This window comes from Oncorhynchus keta, chromosome 23 (genome assembly GCF_023373465.1).
Source record: "Oncorhynchus keta strain PuntledgeMale-10-30-2019 chromosome 23, Oket_V2, whole genome shotgun sequence".
NCBI lineage: Eukaryota > Metazoa > Chordata > Actinopteri > Salmoniformes > Salmonidae > Oncorhynchus > Oncorhynchus keta.
Window position 1 is genome coordinate 37,418,113 of NC_068443.1, and position 24,767 is coordinate 37,442,879.

At 41.9% G+C, this 24,767-nt stretch overlaps 1 protein-coding gene across 3 annotated transcripts in view; it reads right to left on the reverse strand.

The window, feature by feature from the left end:
• The window catches only part of LOC118402288 (microtubule-associated serine/threonine-protein kinase 3-like), a 58,616-nt gene that overhangs the window by 22,438 nt on the left and 11,411 nt on the right, over nt 1-24,767 (reverse strand). For all 3 annotated transcript variants that reach the window (XM_035800359.2, XM_035800358.2, XM_035800360.2), the window contains 12 exons: nt 24,491-24,576; nt 23,630-23,702; nt 21,188-21,208; nt 20,953-21,031; nt 18,189-18,346; nt 12,839-12,914; nt 12,404-12,613; nt 2,366-2,467; nt 1,924-2,056; nt 1,493-1,563; nt 1,142-1,227; nt 229-437 (listed from right to left, as the gene is read on the reverse strand). In XM_035800359.2, coding sequence (XP_035656252.1) covers nt 229-437; nt 1,142-1,227; nt 1,493-1,563; nt 1,924-2,056; nt 2,366-2,467; nt 12,404-12,613; nt 12,839-12,914; nt 18,189-18,346; nt 20,953-21,031; nt 21,188-21,208; nt 23,630-23,702; nt 24,491-24,576 — 1,304 coding nt within the window. The remainder of the gene's footprint in view (nt 1-228; nt 438-1,141; nt 1,228-1,492; nt 1,564-1,923; nt 2,057-2,365; nt 2,468-12,403; nt 12,614-12,838; nt 12,915-18,188; nt 18,347-20,952; nt 21,032-21,187; nt 21,209-23,629; nt 23,703-24,490; nt 24,577-24,767) is intronic.

The following is a 24,767-nucleotide window of genomic DNA, read 5'->3' on the forward strand; positions in this document are numbered from 1 at the left end:
GAGTGAATTTTGAGTCATAACGTTTAGAATATGTGGGTCGAGGGAGGCACGGTCATGCTCCAGAACCATAAAGTAGTACAGTCTCTAAATCAATATGTAGCATCTGAGTGTGTGTGTGTGTGTGTATAACCGTGTGCATATTGTATGTCATTCCAGTGTATCCTGCCCTGCCATATACATTATGTCTGTGTGAGTCTGCAGGGGTGTACATCTACATTAAGAACCTACCTTCTACATACTCCATGACCATACAGAGGTGTCTGCGCGTCTCGAAGGAGCAGAACATGGAGACGACAAAGGGGTTCTCGGCGAAGGTCAGGATGTCCCGCTCCACAAATACCTGCTGGATCTGGTTCCTCAGCATCAGGTTCTGACGGTTGATCTTCTTCATGGCAAAACGCTGCCGGGTCTCCCTGTGCCTCACCAGGAACACGGCACTGCGGCCAGGGAAAAGGAGAGCGAAGGGCAGACCGAGAGAGGGAGAGAAAGAAAATGAGAAGAAAAAGTAAGTTACTTCAGTGCTTCTTATTACAGCCTTAAATGACTTCTTCTGCACTGATGTGAGAGTACGACCAGTAAGCATCAATCGTATTGCTTTTGCCATATTGTGTAGTGAAGATGAAAGAGGAAGCGGTCTTCTGTAAAACTATGAAAAGACACAGGCCCTTTTCAGAAACAGCCCCTGGTCACTTTTGGAGATCTGAGAGGATTGGACAAGCAATGGTAAGCAATGCAGGGTGTACACTACACGACTTTCTAAATCCTAACGTCGCTGAGCCTCTCACATCAAAACGACCGTCTTTCCGGTCGTTTGTTGTTGTTTTTTGTCTCGCCAACGTAGCGGTGCGCACACTCAACGACTTGTCTGGGGTAGCTAAATCAGGGCCAAAAATCGTATAGTGTACACCCAGCTTAATATGGCGCAGTTGGTCCACTGTCAACATATTTGAACAGGCATTTGGCCAGTTGGTCATTAACATTGGTGTGGTATTTGTTGAAGAAATGTCATTCTGGCATTTTAGCCAACTGTATGGCAGCACACGCATTCAAGATATCCTCTTTCTGTTTCACTTCTGCGTTCTGCACACTCAGATTTCCTCAAAAAAAGACAGACTGCTACAAACGAAGAGCTCGTACTCACCCATAGGCCCCGTTACTGATGAGCTTGAGGGTGTCAAAGTCGCTCTCAACTGGTTTCCTGCGAGAAGGAGCGCAGGCTGCCCGGTTCTGAGACACAAAATTGAAGAACAAAGCAATTTCTCCTGAACACATTTGCCACGTCCAAACGATTAAACATGCAGTGTAATTGCCAGAGTATGCGATATATCTTTTTTTTTTTAAAGAACCTTAACTGTCTTCTATGCATCTCATCTAAAGCCAAGCAAATTCTATAATGTGCACGTTCATGCTATAGACCTACACAGTACACGCTACACTAATACATAGCTTAGCGGAATTTATCCTGCAGTGAAAGTGTTCCTGGTTGCCTTACCTCCCCAGTGTCGTCAGAGTCTCTGCAGGCCGCTCCGTGACCAGGGCAGGTCTGCTCCAGATGGACCATGTCTACAGTACAACATTGGGAGAGAGAATGGTCAGGCACCAAACAAAAGGAAACAAGACTGAAACCTGTTGAGATTACCTAGACAATACGAAAAACTCCTTTACTGTAGCAAATGTTTTAAAACGTTTTATCGTGCATGCCCAGATGAACATGACCCATGCCGTCCTCACAAATGTCACCCTTCCGCAACTCGGTGCGATCACAAGTTGATCTATTGCACATTATATTCAGAGACAACATGGGAGAATCAAAAACAGGTAGGTGCACCTTTAACAGGTAGCCGCTTGGCCAGGTTTTAAAATAACCCTAAAGTGCTTCATATTAAAAGAGATTGTGGAAGAGGAAGCCCCACGGTACTGTACCTTCCAGAGGGTCTCTGGTGAGGCCCAGCTGGCTGATGATGTAGCGGGGGATGTCTGTCTTGATGACCTGGCCCACCTTGGCATGGTCCTCTGCTGCCTCTAGACGGTGCAAGAACTCCTCTGGGTTAAACTCCTATTGGTGGTGTAAAGACCATAGGAATATCTGCTGTTACGATTCACGTTACATAGGTCGATGTACACCAGGGTTTTTAGCGTTATAACCCTGTAACAAGCTAGTGAGTACACTTCGTGGTGTAGTACTTAAGTCTAGCGCTCAATGTACTTAAAACATTTTGTAGGTTAACATCAGAGGCTGGACAAAAACGTATTGTGGATGTTACGCATCATATTAGTTGTGTTGGTTAGCAATTGCTTTAGGAGCACCACTTCCTGAAATGGGAGAAGAACAAAAGAAAACTGTTTATGATTGTTGGAATCTTACCAGACACTCCAGTAACCTGGCTGGCCTGGAGATAATGATGAGTATCTTCTTCACTAGCTTGATGATGACGGTCACTTCCTCACTGTCAGACCGCTCATACGCCTGATGACCATGACAAGAACAATACAAAACCTTATATGCCTGGTATATGCCATAGGCAGCAGGAATATCAATTCAAACTATATTTGTCACATGTAGGCCTGACCATGAAACTTTACAAGCCCTTAAAACGCTTTCTTGAACTCCAGTTGGTTAAGAAAATATTTACCAAATAAAAAGTGAAACAATTATTTTAAAAAGTTGCCTAGCGGTTAGAGCGTTGAGCCAATTGGTCACTAGTTCGAATCCCTGAGAAGACGAGGTGAAAATCTGTCCCCTTGAGCAAGATACCTAAAATGCTCCAGGGTCACTGTTGATAATGTCTGACCCTGGCAGCATCCCCACTATGAGGGTGTTGGGATATGCAAAAAAAAAACATAACAATTGACACATGCGTGTAATACAAACTTGTACATAAGCACCCAGCAAAACATAATAATAAGTTATGACACCACTGCGATACATTGGTATGGAACTCCATAGAAGCATTACAAAATAATCGGTTATAAATGTCAGTGGCTTGGTCTGTATAGTAACGATAATCAAATAGAACACTTGCAGTATAACTCATTCTTTCATAATCAAATAACCAGACTGTTCTTGCTTAAAAAAAGGGTCAAGCTGCAATTGCTACATTAATTTCTTGACTAATTAACAATAATATATCCATTGATTCTCAAAGACTAACTTGTGAATGCCTCATGAGCTTAGTTCAACTGTTGCACCCCATCAGAACCCAAAATCTAAGTTTGTAATCGTCTTTTCTTTAAATGATGTAATTGTAAACAAACACTGTATAGCATCAAAACATATTGAAAACAATTGTGAGGTCATGGCAACCATAGCGCCGTCTAGGAATTTTAAAGTGGTTACATTTCTCCAGCCCCATCCCTGATCTTCGTTATTGTTTGAACCGCAGATTGACCCTTTAAAGATTTGGGTCAACGAGGTTTTTGAACTGCTCCTTATTCGTAAAATCGGTTGGTAGTTGGCTTAGTATTCACCGTTTCAAGTTATTACAAATGTGGCAGAAATAGCTCTGAATCATGTGTAAGGCATGAGACCGGCAATCATCTTTCTGAAAAATCTAAGTTACAAAGTTGTAGTCGATGCTTTGACAAATGGTGATTGTGATAGGGGATACTGAGGAGCCGTCTAACGAGAAAGTACAACAACGTGTACGAACAATGACAGGGTTGCATAATACTGTAATTCCGTCTAGGATTTTTTTTTTGAAGAGAGGGTACATCCTTGGTCTTGGGACAAAAACAAACCATAAGAGGACTGAATGAACTCTGATGCGTCCTATATTTGAAAAATTAATGACATACAAGGGAAAACTATGCCAAAAAACTAACAGCAGAAAATAAAAGCAGGCCATTGTATGGACAGCAATGCCTAATGGAAAGTTAGGCAATGAGCCATACTTACGCAATTACATCTAAGACTGGAGAGATCCATTTGGCAGGCGCCAACTAATGGTCTAGAATCAAAGCACAGCGAGGACCTACAGTATCAAATAACCAATTCCAAGCTATTGTTCTCAATACACAGGAGGCTTTAAAAAAGTGTAAATCAATAACCAGGATTCGAGCCAACTTTTTAATGAGCTTAAAGTACATACATTTGGAAAGTATTCAGAATCCTTTACGTTTTGTTACGTTAGTCTTATTCAAAACAAAACATCTACACACAATAGCCCATAATGACAAGGTGAACAGGTTCAGAAATGTTGTTTGCAACTGTATTAAAAACTTTAAAAATAAATAACTTAGTTAAATATGTATTGGAGTCCACCTGTCATAAATTCAATTGATTGGACATGATTTGGAAAGGAACACACCTGTCTATATAAAAAGGTCCCACGGTTGACAGTGCATGTCAGAGCAAAAACCAAGCCATGAGGTCGAAGGAATTGTCCGTAGAGCTCCGAGACAGGATTGTGTCGAGGCACAGATGTGGGGAATGGTACAATAAATTCTGCAGCATTGAAGGTCCCCAAGAACACATTCTTAAATGGAAAACGTTTGGAACCATCAATACTCTCCCTATAGCTCACTGGCCGGGCAAACTGAGCAATCGGGGGAGAAGAGTCTTGGTCAGGGAGGTGACCAAGAATCCGACGGTCACTGACAGAGCTCCAGAGTGCCTTTGGAGATGGGAGAACCTTCCAGAAGGACAACCATCTCTGCAGCACTCAGCCAATCAGGCCTTTATGGTAGAGTGGCCAGAGAAGCTACTCCTCAGTTTAAATTTTTTTTTTATTTTTTTTAAAAGGCACATGACAGGCCACTAAGAGTTTGCCAAAAGGCACCCCACATCATGATAAACAAGATTCTCTGGTCTGAAAAAAACTAAATTGAACTCTTTGGCCTGAATGCATAGAGTCACTTCTGGAGTAAACCTGGCACCATCCCTATGGTGAAGCTTCGTGGTGGCAGCATCATGCTGTGGGGATGTTTCTCAGCGGCAGGGACTGGGAGATGGGAAGGTTAACAGAGCATATAGTACAGAGAGCTCCTTGATGAAAATCTGCTCTAGTGCACTCAGGACCTCAGACGGTTCACCTTCCATCAGGACAACGACCCTAAGCACACAGCCAAGATAACGCAGGAGTGGCTTTGGGATAAGTCTCTGAATGTCCTTGAGTGGCCCAGCTAGAGCCTGGACTTGAACCCGATCGAACACCTCGAGACCTGAAAATAGCTGTGCAGTGACACTCCCCAGCTAACCTGACAGAGCTTGAGAGGATCTGCAGAGAAGAATGGGAGAAACTCCCCAAATACATGTGCCAAGCTTATAGCTTCATACCCAAGAAGACTTGATGCTGTAATCACTGCCATAGGTGCTTCAACAAAGTACTGAGTAAAAGGGTCTGAATACCTATATAAATGTGATAGCTAATTTTTAAATACATTTGCAGAAATGTCTAAAACTGTTTGCTTTGTCATTATGGGGTAGTGTGTGTGTAGATTGATTAAATTGTCCCCCCCCCTCCTCCATTTTAGACTAAGGCTGTAACGTATCAAAATGTGGAAAAACCACACAACATGGGAAAACATGCAGTTTCTTAGGATACAGACTACGTAAATGATGATGAACTTCACACGGTAGTGGAAGCGCATGGCATGGCGATGAGCTTTATGCTCTTTTCCAATACATATTGAGGGTCTTATTCTGGTGACATGATTGATGCTCTGCTGCAGTTTGACAGATTAAAATAGGTCTTGCTCTTTTGCCCACATTATTAATAATAATCTCATACATGATGGCACCTGAGGGGATGGCTGCCATTTTATTGGCTCGTAACCAACCATACTATTTGTTTGTAACTTTTAACATTAATAAAAACTAAAGAGCACAAAGAATACGTACCATACATACACAACTTGTCTTTACTAAGGAGAGTAGTTACATTCACATGTTAAGGGTACATTTTGGCCGTATAGAGCACATTTTTCAAGATTCTGAATAAGTATACCACTTGGATTAAGCCACACAAAAACAGAAACAAACAAAAGCCCATAAATTACAGAATAAGACACGTACGATATGTCAGGAACTCTGACCAGACACCTTTGTACCTATGCTGTCTATGTTGCAAGATTGATGTAATTCTCTCCATGTCAGCAAGTTCCCCGCATAGACCTAACCACATCTTTTGAGGGTGCATGCTCATTTTTCCAGCATTTTGTTACATTTCCTTGCTGCGAAAAGATAATCTTGCAATTTAAGTGGAGAAGATTAGAGTTCCACAGAAACAATACCTAGGAGGAGATAACATGGGTCCGGTTGAATAATAATACCTGTGATGTCCTGAATAACATTGAGAATTTCAGACCAAAAATACTATTTTCGGCCAAAATATGTGATAAAGTACCCATTTGTCAACATGGAAAAGTTTAAAGTTTCAGGGCTCATAAAAAACGATGTAATACTTTGAATTGAAACTCCCATGCAGTGGCTTTATATAGTGTTTTCCATACATTTCCCCAACTCTCCTCTGATATCTGCACCTGCAATTCAACCTGCCATGAGTTCCTAAGATGATCTAAAAATATTTGCTGGCATGTTAAAGATAGTGATAAAAATGTGAAAATGGTTCCAATGTTTTCCCCTTGAATAAGTGATTCAATCATCTCGTCAATAGGTGTAATTGGCTCTGTCATTTTTTTAAACAATCCTTTAACAATTAATGGCCTTACCTGAAGGTAACTATATATATATATATATATATATATAAAAATTGAGCCTTTGAATAGTTAAGAGACTCTACAAAGCCCTCTTTTCCCATTCCCTAAATCCTTGGGACATATTAGCAGGGAGAAAGGCTGGGTTGTGAAATATAGGCACGTGTCTAGAAATGTCATTACTCAGTTTATATTGGCGTTGAACCTCCCTCCATGTCTTCAATGTAAGAGTAATAATTGGGTTTTGTTTAATCCAGTCCATAGAAATAGGGTCTGCTATAAAGAGAAGACAACGGAAGTTTACATACACTTAGGTTGGAGTCATTAAAAGTTGTTTTTCAACCACTCCACACATTTCTTGTTAACAAACTACAGTTTTGGCAAGTCGGTTAGGATATCTACTTTGCGCATGACAAGTCATTTTTCCACCAATTGTTAAGATTATTTCACTGTATCACAAATCCAGTGGGTCAGACGTTTGCATACAGTACGTTGACTGCCTTTAAACAGCTTGGAAAATACCAGAAAATTATGTCATGGTTTTAGAAGCTTCTGACTGACTCAAAATTATGTCAATTAGCCTATTGGATGTGTACCTGTGGATGTATTTCAAGGCCTACCTTCAAACTCAATGCCTCTGCTTGACAACAGGTGAAAAACCAAAATAAATCAGACAAGAACTCAAAAAAAAAAAAAATTATAGACCTCCACAAGTCTGGTTTGACATGGGCCCTCAAAAAAGAACGGCGGCTGATGTTCTATCCTGCCGGTACAGTGTATAACCCGCCAGCTGTATGTTATTTTCTCGATCAGCCACGACTCGGTGAAACATAAGATATTACAGTGTTTAAAACCTGTTATGGCTGTGATCCGCGTACAGGGATCAACATCAGGGGAAATTTCAGAGTGACAACTAAAAATACAACGCCGTAACATTACACATTCTTGAAAATGCAAGTGTCTTACATCCTTCAAAAGATTAAAATCTTGGTAATCAAACTACGTTTTCCAATTTAAAATAGCTATGACAGAACAAATACCATGCTTTTGTTTGAGAAGACAGTTTTTACACATTCACATCTGAAGGTAAAATGACTTACATTCTGATATCTTGCTCTTATTTCTCTTCCTGACGGTCCCAGTGGTCAAATGAAGTGCCGTTTTCTATGATAAAAATCCATTTTTATAGCCTAAATATAAACATTTTGTAAACTGTTTGTGCCGTGAATTCCATCTCTATCAACTATTTACGGAGCATTCAACGTAATTACACACAGTAAACCATTGTTTATCTAGTCATGGTTGGTTTCAGTGCAATCCTCTGGATGTTTGAAACACAGCCAAACTTTGTTTTTTTTGCGGGGAGTATTGACCGAAGTTAACTTATTTGAAGACAAGGAGCAATGACTTCATTGCGCCCCAATAATTTTAGCGAAGCTTCGTTGATTGACTATTTCTTCCCAATGACCACTGATCTTCTTAAAATCTAGCTGGGTAGATGGCCAATGAGCTGAGGTAAATGCCAGTATGTGATGGTTATGGGTTGGACCACCATTCCTTGTTTGTAAACGCACGCGTAACAAACTCCATTCTCGCCTTGACTCTTGTTACGCACAGCAGTATTTTGGAAAGTAGTATTTTGGAAAGTGTTTTTTCAATGATTTAATTGAAGACAATGGCGAATAAATCAGGAAAAGCAAAGTCCAAGTATACAGATTATAGAAGAGATTTAAAAATCGGGAAAGTGAGACAGATTTTTTGTTTGAGGAATCTTTGAGTATTATGATTCAAACAGGAGCCGAGGAGCTGTTTCTGCAAGGACAGGAGGTACTTCTGGACAGGTAAGTGCTAATGCAGTTTTATGAAATATATATACACCAATATTTTTTGCAAAGAAATTGATATATATATATATTTTGCAATGAAATGTGTAAAGTACACATTGGCTATAGTGTGTGTGGCTTTGTTTGGGTGTGTGTGTGATGAGATATATATCTACACACACACACACACCTCAAAAGAATAAAGGGAACACTAAAATAACATCCTAGATCTGAATGAATGAAATATTCTTATTAAATACTTTTTTCTTTACATAGTTGAATGTGCTGACAACAAAATCACTAAAATTATCAATGGAAAGTCAACCCATTGAGGTCTGGATTTGAAGTCACACAAAATTAAAGTGGAAAACCACACTACAGGCTGATCCAACTTTGATGTAATGTCCCTAAAACAAGTCAAAATTAGGCTCAGTAGTGTGTGTGGCCTCCACGTGCCTACAACGCCTGGACATGCTCCTGATGAGGTGGCGGATGGTCTCCTGAGGGATCTCCTCCCAGACCTGGACTAAAGCATCCGCCAACTCCTGGACAGTCTGTGGTGTAACGTGGCGTTGGTGGATGGAGCGAGACATTATGTCCCAGATGTGCTCAATTGGATTCAGGTCTGGGGAACGGGCGGGCCAGTCCATAGCATCAATGCCTTCCTCTTGCAGGAACTGCTGACACACTCCAGCCACCTGAGGTCTAGCATTGTCTTGCATTAGGAGGAACCCAGAGCCAACCGCACCAGCATATGGTCTCAAGGGGTCCGAGGATCTCATCTCGGTACCGAATGGCAGTCAGGGTATCTCTGGCGAGCACATGGAGGGCTTTGCGGCGCCCCAAAAAATGCCACCCCACACCATGACTGACCCACCGCCAAACCGGTCACGCTGGAGGATGTTGCAGGCAGCAGAACCTTCTCCACGGCATCTCCAGACGGTCACGTCTGTCACATATAATCAGTGTGAACCTGCTCTCATCTGTGAAGAGCACAGGGCACCAGTGGCGAATTTGCCAATCTTGGTGTTCTCTTGCAAATGCCAAACGTCCTGAACGGTGTTGCTGTAAGCACAACACCCACCTGTGGACGTCGGAGTCTGTTACTGACCGTTTGAGCAGACACGCACATTTGTGGCCTGCTGGAGGTCATTTTGCAGGGCTCTGGCAGTGCTCCTCCTGCTCCTCCTTGCACAAAGGCGGAGGTAGCGGTCCTGCTGCTGGGTTGTTGCCCTCCTACGGCCTACTCCACGTCTCCTGATGTACTGGCCTGTCTCCTGGTAGCGCCTCCATGCTCCGGACACCACGCTGAGACACAGCAAACCTTTTTGCCACAGCTCGCATTGATGTGCCATCCTGGATGAGCTGCACTACCTGAGCCACTTGTGTGGGTTGTAGACTCAGTCTCATGCTACCACTAGAGTGAAAGCACCGCCAGCATTCAAAAGTGACCAAAACATCAGCCAGGAAGCATAGGAACTGAGAAGTGTTCTGTGGTCCCCACCTGCAGAACCACTCCTTTATTGGGGGTGTCGTGCTAATTGCCTATCATTTCTACACCATTTGCACAACAGCATGTGAAATTTATTGTCAATCAATGTTGCTTCCTAAGTGGACAGTTTGATTTCAGAGAAGTGTGATTGACTTGGAGTTACATTGTGTTTAAGTGTTCCATTTGTATAAAAAAATGGAAAAAAAAAAAATATATATATACACTGCTCAAAAAATTAAAGGGAATGGAGAACAGCAAACACACACATGGCCATTGCGCCTGCTACTCCTCTCCATTTCCATATGAAATAGCCATTGGGTGCTATTCGGGGGAGGGCAGGCCCACAACAATGGCCGGAGTTGAATGGAACAGCACTTCACCTTAATGACTGTTCCCCCTGCTCTATACAATACATATGTTATTTTATGTGATAAGGCTCATACAATACAAATGGTTGTTTTCTTTCAGTGATAGCAACTCCGACTGGGAGCCCCCGGTGCCAAGCTGCCCGCTCTACCTCTGCCCCCTCTACTCCTGCCTCCAGTGGTGTTCATATGCCACAGGCATGTAAATAAGTATTTGGTCAATAACAAAAGTTTCTCAATACCAACAAAGGGTATATAACAAAGTATTGAGAAACTTTTGTTTGTAGGTGACCAAATACTTATTTTCCACCATAATTTTCAAATAAATTCATTAAAAATCCTACAATGTGATTTTCTTTCTTCTCATTGTCTGTCATAGTTGAAGTGTAACTATGATGAAAATTACAGGCCTCATCTTTTTAAGTGGGAGAACTTGCACAATTGGTGGCTGACTAAATACTTTTTTGCTCCACTGTACACCTTAGCCAAATACATTTAAACTCAGTTTAACAATTACTGACATTTAATCCTAGAAACAACTCCCTGTCCTAGGTCAGTTAGGATCACCGCTTTATTTTAAGAAAGTGAAATGTCAGAATAATAGTGATTCATTTCAGCTTTTATTTCTTTCATCACATTCCCAGTGGGTCAGAAGTTTACATACACTCAATTAGAATTTGGTAGCATTGCCTTTCGATTGTTTAACTTGGTTCAAATGTTTAGGGTAGCCTTCCACAAGCTTTCCACAATAAGTTGGGTGAATTTCGGCCTATTCCTCCTGACAGAGCTGGTGTAACTGAGTCAGGTTTGTAGGCCTCCTTGCTTGCACATGCTTTTTCAGTTATGCCCACACATTTTCTATAGGATTGAGGTCAGGGCTTTGTAATGGCCACTCCAATACCCTGACTTTGTCCTCAAGCCATTTTGCCACAACTTTGGAAGTATGCTTGGGGTCATTATCCATTTGGAAGACCCATTTGAAAAAGCTTTAACTTCCTGACTGATGGCTTGATGTTTCAATATAGCCACAATTTTCCTCCATGATGGCATCTATTTTGTGACGTGCTCCAGTCCCTCCTGCAACAAAGCACCCCCACAACATGATGCTGCCACCCCCATGGTTCATGGCTGGGATGATGTTCTTCGGCTTGCAAGCCTCCCCCTTTTCCTCCAAACATAACAATGGTCATGATGGCCAAACAGCTCTATTTTTGTTTCATCAGACCAGAGGACATTTCTCCAAAAAGTAAAATCTTTGTTCCCATGTGCAGTTGCAAACTGTAGTCTGGCTTGTTCATTGCCGTTTTGGAGCAGTGGCTTCTACCTTGCTGAGCGGCCTTTCAGGTTGTGTCGATACTGGACTCGTTTTACTGTGGATATACTTTTGTGAAGATGCTGGAGGAAACGGGTACAAGGTCCTTTGCTGTGGTTCAGGGATTGCTTTGCACTTTTCGCCCCAAAGTACGTTAATCTGTAAAAGACAGAACGAGTCTCCTTCCTGAGAGGTATGACGGCTGCGTGGTCCCATGGTGTTTATACTTGCGTACTATTGTTTGTACAGATGAACGTGGTAACTTCAGGCATTTGGAAATTGCTCCCAAGGATGATCCAGACTTGTGGAAGTCTACAATTTTTGTTCTGAGGTCTTGGCTGATTTCTTTTAATTTTCACATTATGTCAAGCAAAGAGGCACTGCGTTTGAAGTTAGGCCATGAAATACATCCACAGGCACAGTCAACTTAGTGTATGTAAACTGAGCCTGAGCCCCATAGGCTAAACATATCCTCCATGCAACTGAATGTTGAAAGAACAGGCATTGAAGTTAATTTCTTAAAACGTGCATGTCCAAAAAGGTACCCATTTCATGGAACAGCCCACATACTACAGAGTTAACGGACTCATTCAGGAGCCAAAAGCCAATAGAAATAATAGCAGCTCTTCAGACCACAGAAATTTGACAGTGCTCCATCCCCGAATACACTCATGTTAATCTATTTCTATGAGAGAGCCTACCTGATGCAGACATATTGCATTAGACTTTTGCTGAGTCATTCTGGAGAGAACCTCACCTCATGCAGTAGTTTCTCCAGTTTCTCCTGCAGCTCCATGAAGTAGCGCGAGGTGACCTGTCCCATCTGGGACTTGTCCAGGCAGTCTCTGGCCAGCTCCACTAGCTGGTGCTGAATAAAGCCCAACACGCCGTCAGCCAGAGGCAGGGTGCTGTCTGGGGAGCAGTCGGCGAGGACGTCCAGCAGACGCCCCTCCATCTGAGCTGTGGCCTGAAGATCACAGCAACTGTTACGATAAACTTTAAAGTGTGCACCATAAACAACAACACACATCATAGACGATTGAAAGAGAAGATCGTAAAAATGGCAAATAAAAAGCAGTTAAAAGCTACATATAAAAGTGGACGATGAAGGTATTTTGTGAGGAGGATGAATCTATTGATGTTCTAGGGAAAAAAGGGGGGGGGGGTTTAGACAGAAAATAATAATACCTACCTTGGGAAAGCGCTCTTTGTAAACGTGATTCATCATTACAATCTCATTATCAAAGCTGCCGCATGTCCGACCAGGGCTGGAGGAAGAAGACATCATTTTTTTTTAAAAATGTAATCACTCAATTTCTTCATTATAGCACGATTATAAGCTGACTAGTAGTTCAACGGAAAGCAGAGAAAACATATCAAACATATCAAATGCCACTTATGACAACATTGCTGTCTTGGCTTAGACTCGATTACATGGGTGTCCAGAAGTGTGGGGCTCACAGCACCAACCTAACACATACTGTGTTTAAAATGGCACGTTTCTATGTTTTGTAGTAAAAAAGATAACGATACAAGTGTTCCCAATGACATCAACCAATCAGTAGACAATGCCTACTCCCATTTGGTCAAAAATCACAATGCACACTGGTGTCATTGGAAACACTTATATTCCTCCATCCAGGCTGTATCAAAACAAGCCATGATTGGGAGTCCCATAGGGCAGCGCACAATAGGCCCAGCATCGCCCGGGTTTGGTGTCGGCCTTCATTGTAAATAAGAATTTGTTCTTAACCGACTTGCCTAGTTCAATTTTTTATTTTTTTTTAAGTTAAAAACATTTACTATTCTGTTTTACTACTACACATAGAAACACACCATTTTCACATAGTGCATTCATAAAGTATTCAGACCACTTCCCCTTTTCTACATTTTGTTATATTACATCCTTATTCTAAAACAGACTAAATAAATAAAAATCCTTAATCTACACACAGTAACCCATAATGATCATGCGAAAACAGGTTTAGACATTTTGGATTAATTTTTTTAATTTTTTTTTTTTTTAAATAACTTACTTAAGTATTTAGACACTATGACATGAGATTCAAAATTGAGCTCATGTGCATCCGGTTTCCATTGACCATCCTTGAGAAGTTTCTACAACTTGATTGGAGTCCACCTGTGGTAAATTCAATTGAATGGACATGATTTGGAAAGGCACACACACCTGTCTATATGAAAAGGTCCCACAGTTGACAGTGCATGTCAGAGCAAAAACCAAGCCACGAGGTCGAAGGAATCGTCCGTATAGCTCTGAGACAGGATTGTGTCGAGGCACAGATCTGGGGAAGGGTACCAAAACATTTCTGCAGCATTGAAGGTCCCCAAGAATACAGGGGCCGCCATCATTCTTAAATGGAAGAAGTTTGGAACCACCAAGACTCTTCCTAGAGCTGGCCACCTGGCTAAACTGAGCTATCAGGGGAGAAGAGCCTTTTGTCAGGGAGGTGACCCAATGGGCATTCTGACAGAGCTCTAGAGTTCCTCTATGGAGATTGGGAGAAACTTTCAGAAGGACAACCATCTCTGCAGCACTCCACCAAACAGGCTATCTGTAAGCCACTCCTCAGTAGAAAGGCACATGACAACTTGCTCGGAGTTTGCCAAAAGGCACCTAAAGTCTCTCAGACCATGAGAAACAAGATTCTCTGGTCTGATGAAACCAAGATTGAACTCTTTGGCCTGAATGCCAAGCAACACGTCTGGGGAAACCTGGCACCATCCCTACGGTGAAGCATGGTTGTGGTAGCATCAATGTTGTGGGGATGTTTTTGCAGCGGCAGGGACTGGGAGACTAGAGATCCTTGATGAAAACCTGCTCCAGAGCACTCAGGACATCAGACTGGGGCTAAGGTACACCTAACAGGACAACAAACATAAGCACACAGCCAAGACAACACAGGAGTGGCTTTGGGACAAGTCTCTGAATTTCCTTGACAGGCCCAGAGCCTGGAACTGAACCCAATGGAACATCTCTGGAGAGATTTAAAAATAGCTGTGCGGCGACGCATCCCATCAAACCTGACAGAGCTTGAGAGGATCTGCAGAGAAGAATGGGAGAAACTCCCAAAATATAAGGTGTGCCAAGCTCGTAGAGTCATACCCAAGAAGACTCGAGGCTGTAATCGCTGGCAAAGGTGCTTAACTCAGTACTTTATTGAAGGGTCTGAATACTTATATAAATGTGATTTTGTTTTTCTATTTTTAATAAATTTGCTAAAACTTGTAAAAACCTTTTTTGCTTTGTCATTATGGGGGGTATTGAGAGTAGATTATTTTTTAACTCAATTTCATTCCTTTTAGAATAAGACTATAATGTAACAATGTGGAAAAAGTCAAGGTGTCTGAATAGTTTCCGAAGGCGCTGTATGTTGATGTGGTGCTGGAGATGATGAATATGGAATAGAGTTGTCCCTTTAATAAACCAAGACAGTCGCATCAGTTAAAAATATTAAGGTTGTGGGGATCCACAACCGTTCAAAATAAACATTTGTCCAGAACACCATTTCAGAATTGCAGCTGACTGACACGTTTTGCTTTTTCAAATCAAACTTTGTCACATGCGCCGAATACAACAAGTGTAGACTTTACTGTGAAATGCTTACTTATAAGCCCTTAACCAACAGTGCAGTTCAAGAAGAGTTAAGAAAATATTTACCAAGTCGACTAAAATAAAAAGTAACAACGAGGCTATATACAGGGGGCACCAGTACTGAGTCAGTGCGCAGGGGTACAGGTTAGTTGAGGTAATTTGTACATGTAGGTGGGGGTGAAGTGACCATGTATAGATAAAACATGAGTAGCAGCAGTGTACAAAAAGGGCTGGGGGTCAAACATGTTTGTAAATTGATGCAAGCAGAAACTTTACTACATCCAGCCATCCAATCTCAGTCGTCAATAGCTTTATGCATAGCAGATGCAAAAGCTTTCACCCCTGTGCATAGATACGAACCTAAACCAATGTGGAAGAATTGAGTGAGAAGCAAGTCACTAAGCAAATCATGACAATCTCAGTAACCCAGAAGTAAAATGTTGTGAAAGTCTATCTTTTCCCGTTTTACGTCTTGGGAGAATGCCGTGAACAATTGTGATGACCTTTTTGCAAAGGAAAGAAGCGAAGTCTCCTCCCTTGCAAACAGAAACTCTCAGCCAATCCCCACCCTTCACTAAATTTCACACGTGTTTATCATGGCCAAAAGCACATTTTAGTTTTCATACATTTTTTACGATACAGCCAATTTTGACTTTGTGGCTGTGGAATCTAGTGGAAACCATTTAATCATCCGCACATGGGTTTGAAAATCACTGCACCAGTATAAGCACCACCTTTGCTCATTCTTGAGTCGTCCAAATAAATAACAAAAACACCAAACCAGAAACGACTGCTGCTCGTAATCGCATAATTCTATGTGAGCCTTGACAGGATCTCGCCGTTTCGTCAGTCCACGAGTGATTAATCATAACTTGAATACCATCCATTTTCCAGTATGTTTTCCCTCAGTAAAAAACGAAGGTTTATCGAAAAAGTTGATATCTATTTGCAAGGGCTGGGAATTGCCAGGGACCTCACAATACAATATTATAGCAATACTTATGTAAAGTATTGCAATTTCTCATGATTCTAGATCACACGCACAACTTTGGCCGACATATCAAATTGCGTGGGGAATGTGGCATTTGGAGAGGGTTGGCACCTTGGGAAGACGTCAGTGAGACAGAATAGAGTTGTGATGTCTGGCAAACGTACAGTATAAACAATGTAGAACTTAGAATGTTGGAATTCTACATACGTCTGCAAGACATCTTGAACAAACGCCGTCTAAACTGCATCTTCTCAATGAATCCTGTAGACATCGTGTCTACGTTGGGCAGATGTGTGCTATCTGGGAACATATTGCTCACTGCATGTCTGCTGCCACTCAAATTTGCATACCACCACAACAGATGATACAATCTCCATTGCACTCCACACTGCCCTTGCCCACCAGGACAAAAGGAACACCTACGTGAGAATGCTGTTCATTGACTACAGCTCGGCGTTCAACACCATAGCACCCTCAAAGCGCATCACTAAGCTAAGGACTCTGGGACTAAACACCTCCCTCTGCAACTGGATCCTGGACTTCCTGACGGGCCACCCCCAGGGGGTACGGGTAGGTAACATCTGCCATGCTGATTCTTAACACGGGGCCCCCTCAGGGGTGAGTGCTTAGTCCCCAGTCCCCTCCTGTACCCCCTGTTCACTCATGACTGCTCTGCCTGGCACAACTCCAAAACCATCATTAAGTTTGCCGATAACAAAGTTGGGACCTCCGTATTGGCTGAGGTCAGAGACGCTACAGTAGGGTAGTGCATACAGCCCAATACGTCACTGGGGTCAAGCTTCCTGACAAGCCCCAAGCCATAAGACTGCTGAAAAGCTAATCAAATGGCTAACTAGACTAGTCCGGTTGACGGCTCCCCCAATTTTATTTTTGACATATTACCTCGACTAACCTGTACCCCCCACACGTCGACTCGGTACCCCCTGTATATAGCCTCATTGTTACTCTTATTTAGTAAATATGTTCTTAACACTTTCTTAAAACTGCATTGTTGGTGAAGGGCTTGTAAGCAAGCATTTCACGGTAAGGTCTACACCGGTTGTATGGGACAAATAAAATGAGATTTACAGGAAAACAAGCGAAAGCATGAGAAAATGAGTCATGAAAATAAATGTGCAGAAAACATGTGGCTAACTATTTAAAAATATGTTGTCGAGCAAGCTATATGATGAACAATGCCTGAGTTTTGGCACAGGTACAGCCGACTAGCGCAAGCTCACGGTACTTCGCAAAAAAACAAATTCCTATCATTTACCGCATTAAATAACATTTGAGAGAAAAATACTTTTGGTGAACAAATGTTTCATTTTGTAGTTATAATAAATGTTGGTAGCAACGTGAAAATCGTAGCTCAACTCCACTACAAAACCAACAATGCAATGCTCTCTTTAGGCTGGCTGGCGAGCTAGCAAGCGTAGCTACACACAACAATACCAAAGTCAACATCAGCATGTTAAGTAGCTAGTTATATGATCAATGGCTCACTTGAGAGTTGACAACCTTCTGCGTTATGACATTGGACAGTACTGAAATTTTAAATGCATGATAGACGTTTTCGATCTGAAAGTAGTATTCCTATTCATTTCCAGTGTAGTTTATCGCAACGCTACATCATACCAGATGGATTTCTGGCTGCTTGAACGGCAATGGCTCAGATACAAATGAAAACATTAAATGAGAGATGCGCAAAAAAACAATATAACATTCAAAATAGGTGACTAAGTAAGCATTTCACGGCAAAGTATACACCTGTTGTATTTGGCGCATGGGACCAATACAATTTTATTTTGAAACTTTCTTTCAACACTTCAAATGTTGTGCAGATTCATAGATGCATTAGGAACATCTGAAAAACTTTTAACTGGGGGCAAACGGTTCATTTAAATGTGTTGGTGGTCTGATTGGTGGCGTGCCTACCTAAGACTTCGGGAGCGGAGCCTCACAAGGGATGAGGGCTGCCCTTCCTCGTCCGCCAAACTCTCGGTGCTCCGGAAGTGTTTAAACAGGAAATTAAGCTCATCTGCCGTGGGCTGGAAGGGCAGCTGGTGCAAGAGCTCCTGGGAGGAGGAGGAGGACTGGGGGAGGAGAGCGAGAAAGGAGAGATAAAGATCAAGTAAAAGAAAGAAAGGAAAGAGGTGTGAACGAATAACCTCAGTATGTGTTTCGACAGTTTTTTTTTTCATAAAATGGGGCCCCGAGGCTTTGATACACCAACAAACAACAAGCTAGAATTCTGTAAATATGTGTACATGCAATCAAAGCAATGCCCTGTGAACTCATTATCTGAGTTGATTTTTTTTTAAGTGCTGAAAAAAGTTCAGGTGAACTCAGCACTGAAGATAAATGAGATTTGGCTGAAAAGATTTCCCTCTCCATAAGCAAACTATAACATTGCTGTGCCACGTAATAAGACAATGCATAATGCTTAGCTTAGTAGCAGAATTGTCTTAGATGTTTCTATAGAACCAAATAAATGTCTACGCTAAATTGGATGTTGTGAGACTGCCAATGACATCCTGCATCCAGTTTGGTCTTCAAAAAGGATTCCGTGAGCTTTCAGTGTGTCACCAGAACCAGCATTTGTTTCCACAGTAGCCCGAGGCACAGATGACTGTGTATTTTCATTTAAAACCAAAAATGCGCAACACGCAGACAGTGGAATTTATTAGCGTCCAAAAGCTTGCGTTTCCCTGAAGGAGGATCATCTGACCTTTTCTCCGAGGAGGGAACCGGAGCACTACATAATGAGTTAACTTACACCGGGCAGTGAATGGGGTATTGTATGGGAGGGGAGGGACTGACCTCACTGCCTAAGCCATGCATTTAGCCATAGAATCACAGCCCAGACATAGCGGCCTGAATAGAATGGGCCTCGTTTGTCTGCCGGCTGGGGTGTCTTTCGACAACTCCAAAAGAAGAAAACAATGCCACAAGACCTAGAGACAGACACAGCTGACATATTTAGTTGCCCTCGGTTTGACTTCCTGTATACAGTGCAGTACGAGGAAAAGTGCTACGTCATCCGGTACTTGTCTGGCTGGTGATGTACGGTTTTTCCACAGGTCTAGGGTTTATTGTTAACCTGGGTTTAACCAATAGGTGACAAATTATCTTTGGCTGGGGGGGGGATATATAGCTAGGGGAAAAAAGGGTTCCGACACACTGAAATGGTGCTGGGAGACAAGGCTAATCCAAAACTAGTCAAGAAAAAACTATTTAGTAACTGAAATAAAATAAGAAACCTGTTCGGAAAAACGAAAACTATAATCTTGGACTCCAAAACTAATGAAAATAAAAACCCATTTTAGATTTTTCTCTAAACTTCAGGGGGGGACATTGAGGTTTTCAAGCTTTTTGGAGGATTTACTGAATGTGGTTGGTAAGTGCAACCAGGAAATGGCCTCAACCATTTCACACCTAGCTTGTGAATCACTATCATCAGGTATTTAACTTGATTCTTCTTACATGTACCATTCAAATTCTAAAGGATTAGATTGATAAACATGGATGAGAGGTACCTTCCACCATATTTTTTTTACTTGTCTCGGCACTCTTCCTACTAAATCTAAGACACATTGAGATTTACTTTATAAATTGTAATAATACATTGACTAAGACACACTTTTTTTTATATATATATATATATATATATATATATATATATATATATATATATATATATATATATATAACTATAAATAACTGAAACGGAATAAAAACTAGCAAATCAGGTCTGAAAACTAAAAATAAAATTAGCTAATTTTAAAAAACAAATGGGAGTAAAAACAAATGTAAAAATACCAAACTATAACAACCGTACAGAAATAATGTTAAGCAGTGCAAAGCAAACCACCAATGACCTGAGCAACTGAAACAATAAGTGAAGATTTCACTTCAAATTAGGTTATTTTGGGCTTTTAATCATGGGGGTTAATGAATAAATCATTGTACAAAAACGACAAAGTAGTCATTTTCCTATGTTCCACTCTACCATAACTCCCTCAAGCCAAAACACTGACAAAAAGCTTCAGACGGTGGAGTCAGGCTTGCGAGGAGTTACCAGTATTACTGTTCTCCATCAGGTGACTCATGAGTCCTTCTCTTACGGCTGTCCTACAGCAGGTTTACATAATTCACAGATGTGCTGAAAAGGACACTCAGCTGTTTATAGGGGACACTGCCAACAGACAATATATAGATGAACATTAACCCCATTCTGTGGTGAACCATTACAGTCACGTCAAGGCCAGGAGACTTAAATCCCGGAACAAAGACAAGGCACACACACAGAATATCCCGGACAAGCGCCTAAAACAGAATATGCAACCCAAGCCCCAAAAGGACAGAGAATATCCCTGACGAGTTTTTTTTTTTTTTCATTTAAAACCCGTGCCTCATCTTCTCTGGTTCCTGTTTAGCGGTCTTCTACTGTATAAAATGTCTTACCTGGACTTACTTTCTATTATTAACCTTAAAATACTAAATTTAACAGCCACACGTTCTATGGGTTTACTGTACAAGGTGGTGTTGCTAGATAGACATTTGATTGCAGCTATATTGAGTACTGACGTCAAGCCCAACAAATGTTTTTTTATTAAAAAAAAAAATAATTTAAACACTCCCTTGCTGGTCTTCGAGGAAGGGCTTAAATATTTAAATGAGGAAGAGAGGGACCACTTACAGACACTGAGGAGCTGGGGGGGTTGGTGCCATAGCCAGAAGAGGGGACGGAGGCCACAGACCATCTCCGCCCATCCGCTCTGGAAAGACATGGCGCTTGTGAGCGTTTCAATCTTACACTCTCAAGAGGATGTTAATAACAAAGCACTACCAAAAGTTGTTTAACGTGTTTAAATGAAGTATCATTTAAAAAACTGACATAAGGGGGAGGGGGAAGGAGACAAATGTTTTCCTACCTTTCAGTGCGGGCCAGGTGACTGGTTCATCACATTATGACAGACAGAGAGACAGACAAAAACAAACAGTCAGTGAGACGGTGAAGCAGTCAGAAGCTCAGACAGGAGTCAAGGTTCTGAACATCAGGCAACATCTGAACAGCTGATATCAGGCAACAATGCTATGAACACATTGGCACCTGCCTAATGAGTCATTTCACACACACTGCACTACCCCTTCAGCTCAATCACGTCAGTTTACCTCCTAGCCAAATCTCGCACCTCACCACAACTCACTGAAACTTCATTTACAAAATGTGACACGCCATGTAACTTTGGGGCCCAATTCCCCTCCCCATTTCCCTGACCGGTTTAAGGATTGAGTCAATCCATAATGATATGTGTGCCACAATAGTCCTCATGCGTCAGGTTAGCGCCCTGTACAACCAGCTTGACTGACATATCGACAAATCAGGTCTGACTTAATGAGATTGGGGTTTCTGTGGGTATCAGGGCAAGGATTCGTCGGCTGGAATTACGTCCCTCTCGCTTCATATCTCACACGGGTACACGGGTTGAAAATGGCTGATTTTGTCATTGATAAGCACCTAAATTGGAACGCAGTGGCTATACATGAAGTCAGAACTCAAGTTATCCACTTCACAGTGCTGTATGGGTTCGGACTGACAGAAGTTAAACTTGAGCACCGCGTGCAACAAAACGGTGCATTGAAATCACTTAGAAACTTTGCAGTTTGATGAGGTGTGTAGCCACACTATTACTCAAACACCCGTAATGTTTTTTTCTGACCTTATTCTCTCCCCATTATCTCCAAAGTGTTCCCTTTCAATTGCTACCATAGTCATGCGTATGCTTCTTATAATTGTGTTGGAACCATCTCAATTCGGCTCTATTGATATTGGCCAATTTCCACAAGTGTAAGGGGTTAATAATAGTGATATTATTTAAAATTAAGGTACCATAACGCTGGAGAGGAATGGAAAGGGAGGCTGTTTTGAAGTGCTCGTTTTTTAAAAAAATCAATACCCATGTAGAGGTTTCCGGGTAAGCCAAAACAAGTGGGAGAATTATGTGATTCGATTTTCAATTTTATTTAACTAGGCAAGCCAGTTAAGTACAAATTTTTCTTTACAATGACAGCCTAGTGTACAGTTGAGAGTCCCTTCTTGTTTCACACGGTTAAACATTTGCTTTAGTACATTAAATCAAAAACACACTTGGTTGCAGCACCTGGAAAATGTGGACATAACCTTAGGAGCTTTCCACCATAAAAGTCCCAGTAACAGCTTTGATTGAAAGATACCAATTGCAGCCATTTTATTGTGTGCCAGTATTACTCGCATGGTGTTGTTTACGCGGCCCAAATAATTGCATGCACAACAGACTGCAATCTATGAAATGTAAATGTAAATGTATGAGGACGACAACAACTATCCCAGCCCAACACCTTACATAGTGCAGCCACCAGCATCTGTCCACATCGGCATCTCAGAAACCTCAGTAAATTTAGCGGTGTCATGCAAGTTAGCGCAAACTTGCGCACGGCTAATATGTGCCGTGTGATTTCCCCCACTTATCTTTAAGGCTTATGGTACGGTGCAGTGATACCGTACCATAAAAGCCTCTACCTCACCGTCCTCAAGCCTGACTGGGTTGCACTGTTAACCACTGAAGTGGATGATTGACTGTGAGCAAGCCCACCACTGGATACAATGTGACGCATGAGACTCGACACGAGGCTCTGCTTGAAACATATCATAATGGCAGCCATGAATAACGAGCATGGGCACTCTCCCTTTAAAATTGCACTGATAAATAACAAGTCCCATGTCCCGCGAGTGCCCCTAGAGCCAGTCGGCTGGCTTCGTCCTTAAGCACTGAGGTTTTTGATGCATTGGCTGTGGTCATGGGATGGATGGAGGTTACCTACTAAACCAAACCATCTTGTTCCTATGCAATTATGGGAGGATCTATCCTTTTTGACACTATATGATTTGCCATTTATTTCCATTGGCCACCAAATAATCTGAAGCAACCAAAACAAACGGCAAATGAATCCAAGAAATGTTTAGAGTCAGAAGCTTGATGTAGTCATTGCGTGCTGGGAACATGGGACCAAATACTTAACTTTGTACTACTTCAATACACATAAGTGAATTTGTCCCAATACCGTCGGTCCCCTAAAATGGGAGGACTATGTACAAAACGTGCTGTACTTTCTAAACGGTTCACCCGATATAATACCCTCAAATTAAAGCTGACAGTCTGCACTAACCTCAGTCATTATATAATTTCAAATCCAAAGTGCTGGAGTACAGAGCCAAAACAACAAAACATTTGTCACTGACCCAATACTTTCAGAACTTCAATAACAGAGCCAAATTAAAAACTAAATTGCTTCTATTAAACTGAATTTATTGAAAGGATGATAGGACTTCTTACCTGCGCGCAAACTGGGAGTTTGCAGAGGCACTGGCGGAGACATTTCTGGGGCTTTCTTGGGGACTACTTCCAGCTGAAACACAACAATCAGACTGTCAGAGTTTGATCACTGGGACATGTTTTTTTAATTCTGAAGAAATAAGACATGTTGCTGAAGTTAACTGTAGTCCGCTGTCATTCTTGGGAGCTGATGACGCACAAGTAAAGGACAAGCGACCCTAAATGCAGAGCAAATCGGTCTCAGGTGGAACTGAATTCAATAAACTCGAGGCATATTTACGACCGTGTGGTCTGGAAAGGACAGGGTTTTTTGTGACGTTCCTAACTCACGCTCACTTGATAAGTCGCAACTCCATCTGTAGCATTGAACTTTTATTAACCGTCTGGCCATCCGGATTTGCTGTGATACAAATAAGCTTGACTGTCCCGCTTGTTACAATGGAAGAGGATAATAAGTCTCAGATTTACTAAGTCCTCCACTGGCTCACAACCAATAACAATGAATGAAGCCTTTCTTTCATATGAAGTATATTTCATGTCCCCTAAAGCGATACTACACGTGATCTGTACGTGAACGTCTTCGGTAACTTCAGCTTCCAAACAGAAGCCAAACAGTAACTTGAGCTTCGTCAGCTCAGCTGCTGCGTTTTCACTTGTCTGTCTGAGGATACTCTGAACACGTATCATGTGGTTAGCTGTGTGTGTGCATTGTGCTCTGCTGGCACAATGCACTGGAAAGGCCTGATTGGTCTGCTGTCTCTAATGTCACATGTTGATTGGTTTGCTATGTGTTTATCACATGCTGGTCTGGTATCTCTATCGCGTACAGAGTGCAGTGCATAGACGGCTCACAACGCCTACCTGTGGCAGGGGGGAGAGGTGAGAGTGGTCGGGAGAGTGAGGGCGAGGGGGTCCCGACCGACAGACCCCTTTTGTTGTTACGGCAACTGTGTGGGGAAAAAAAGGGAGAGAATTGCTTTGTGACACATTAAAGTAGTGGAACGTAAACAGAGTTGTGATATTGGGGCTTGAATGCAACATGCAGGTGTTGTGAATATTTTGCCTGTATGATACAGTACATACTTTCACCACAAGTTGAGAACTCGTGATACAGCAGATTTATCATTCAAATTGTGTT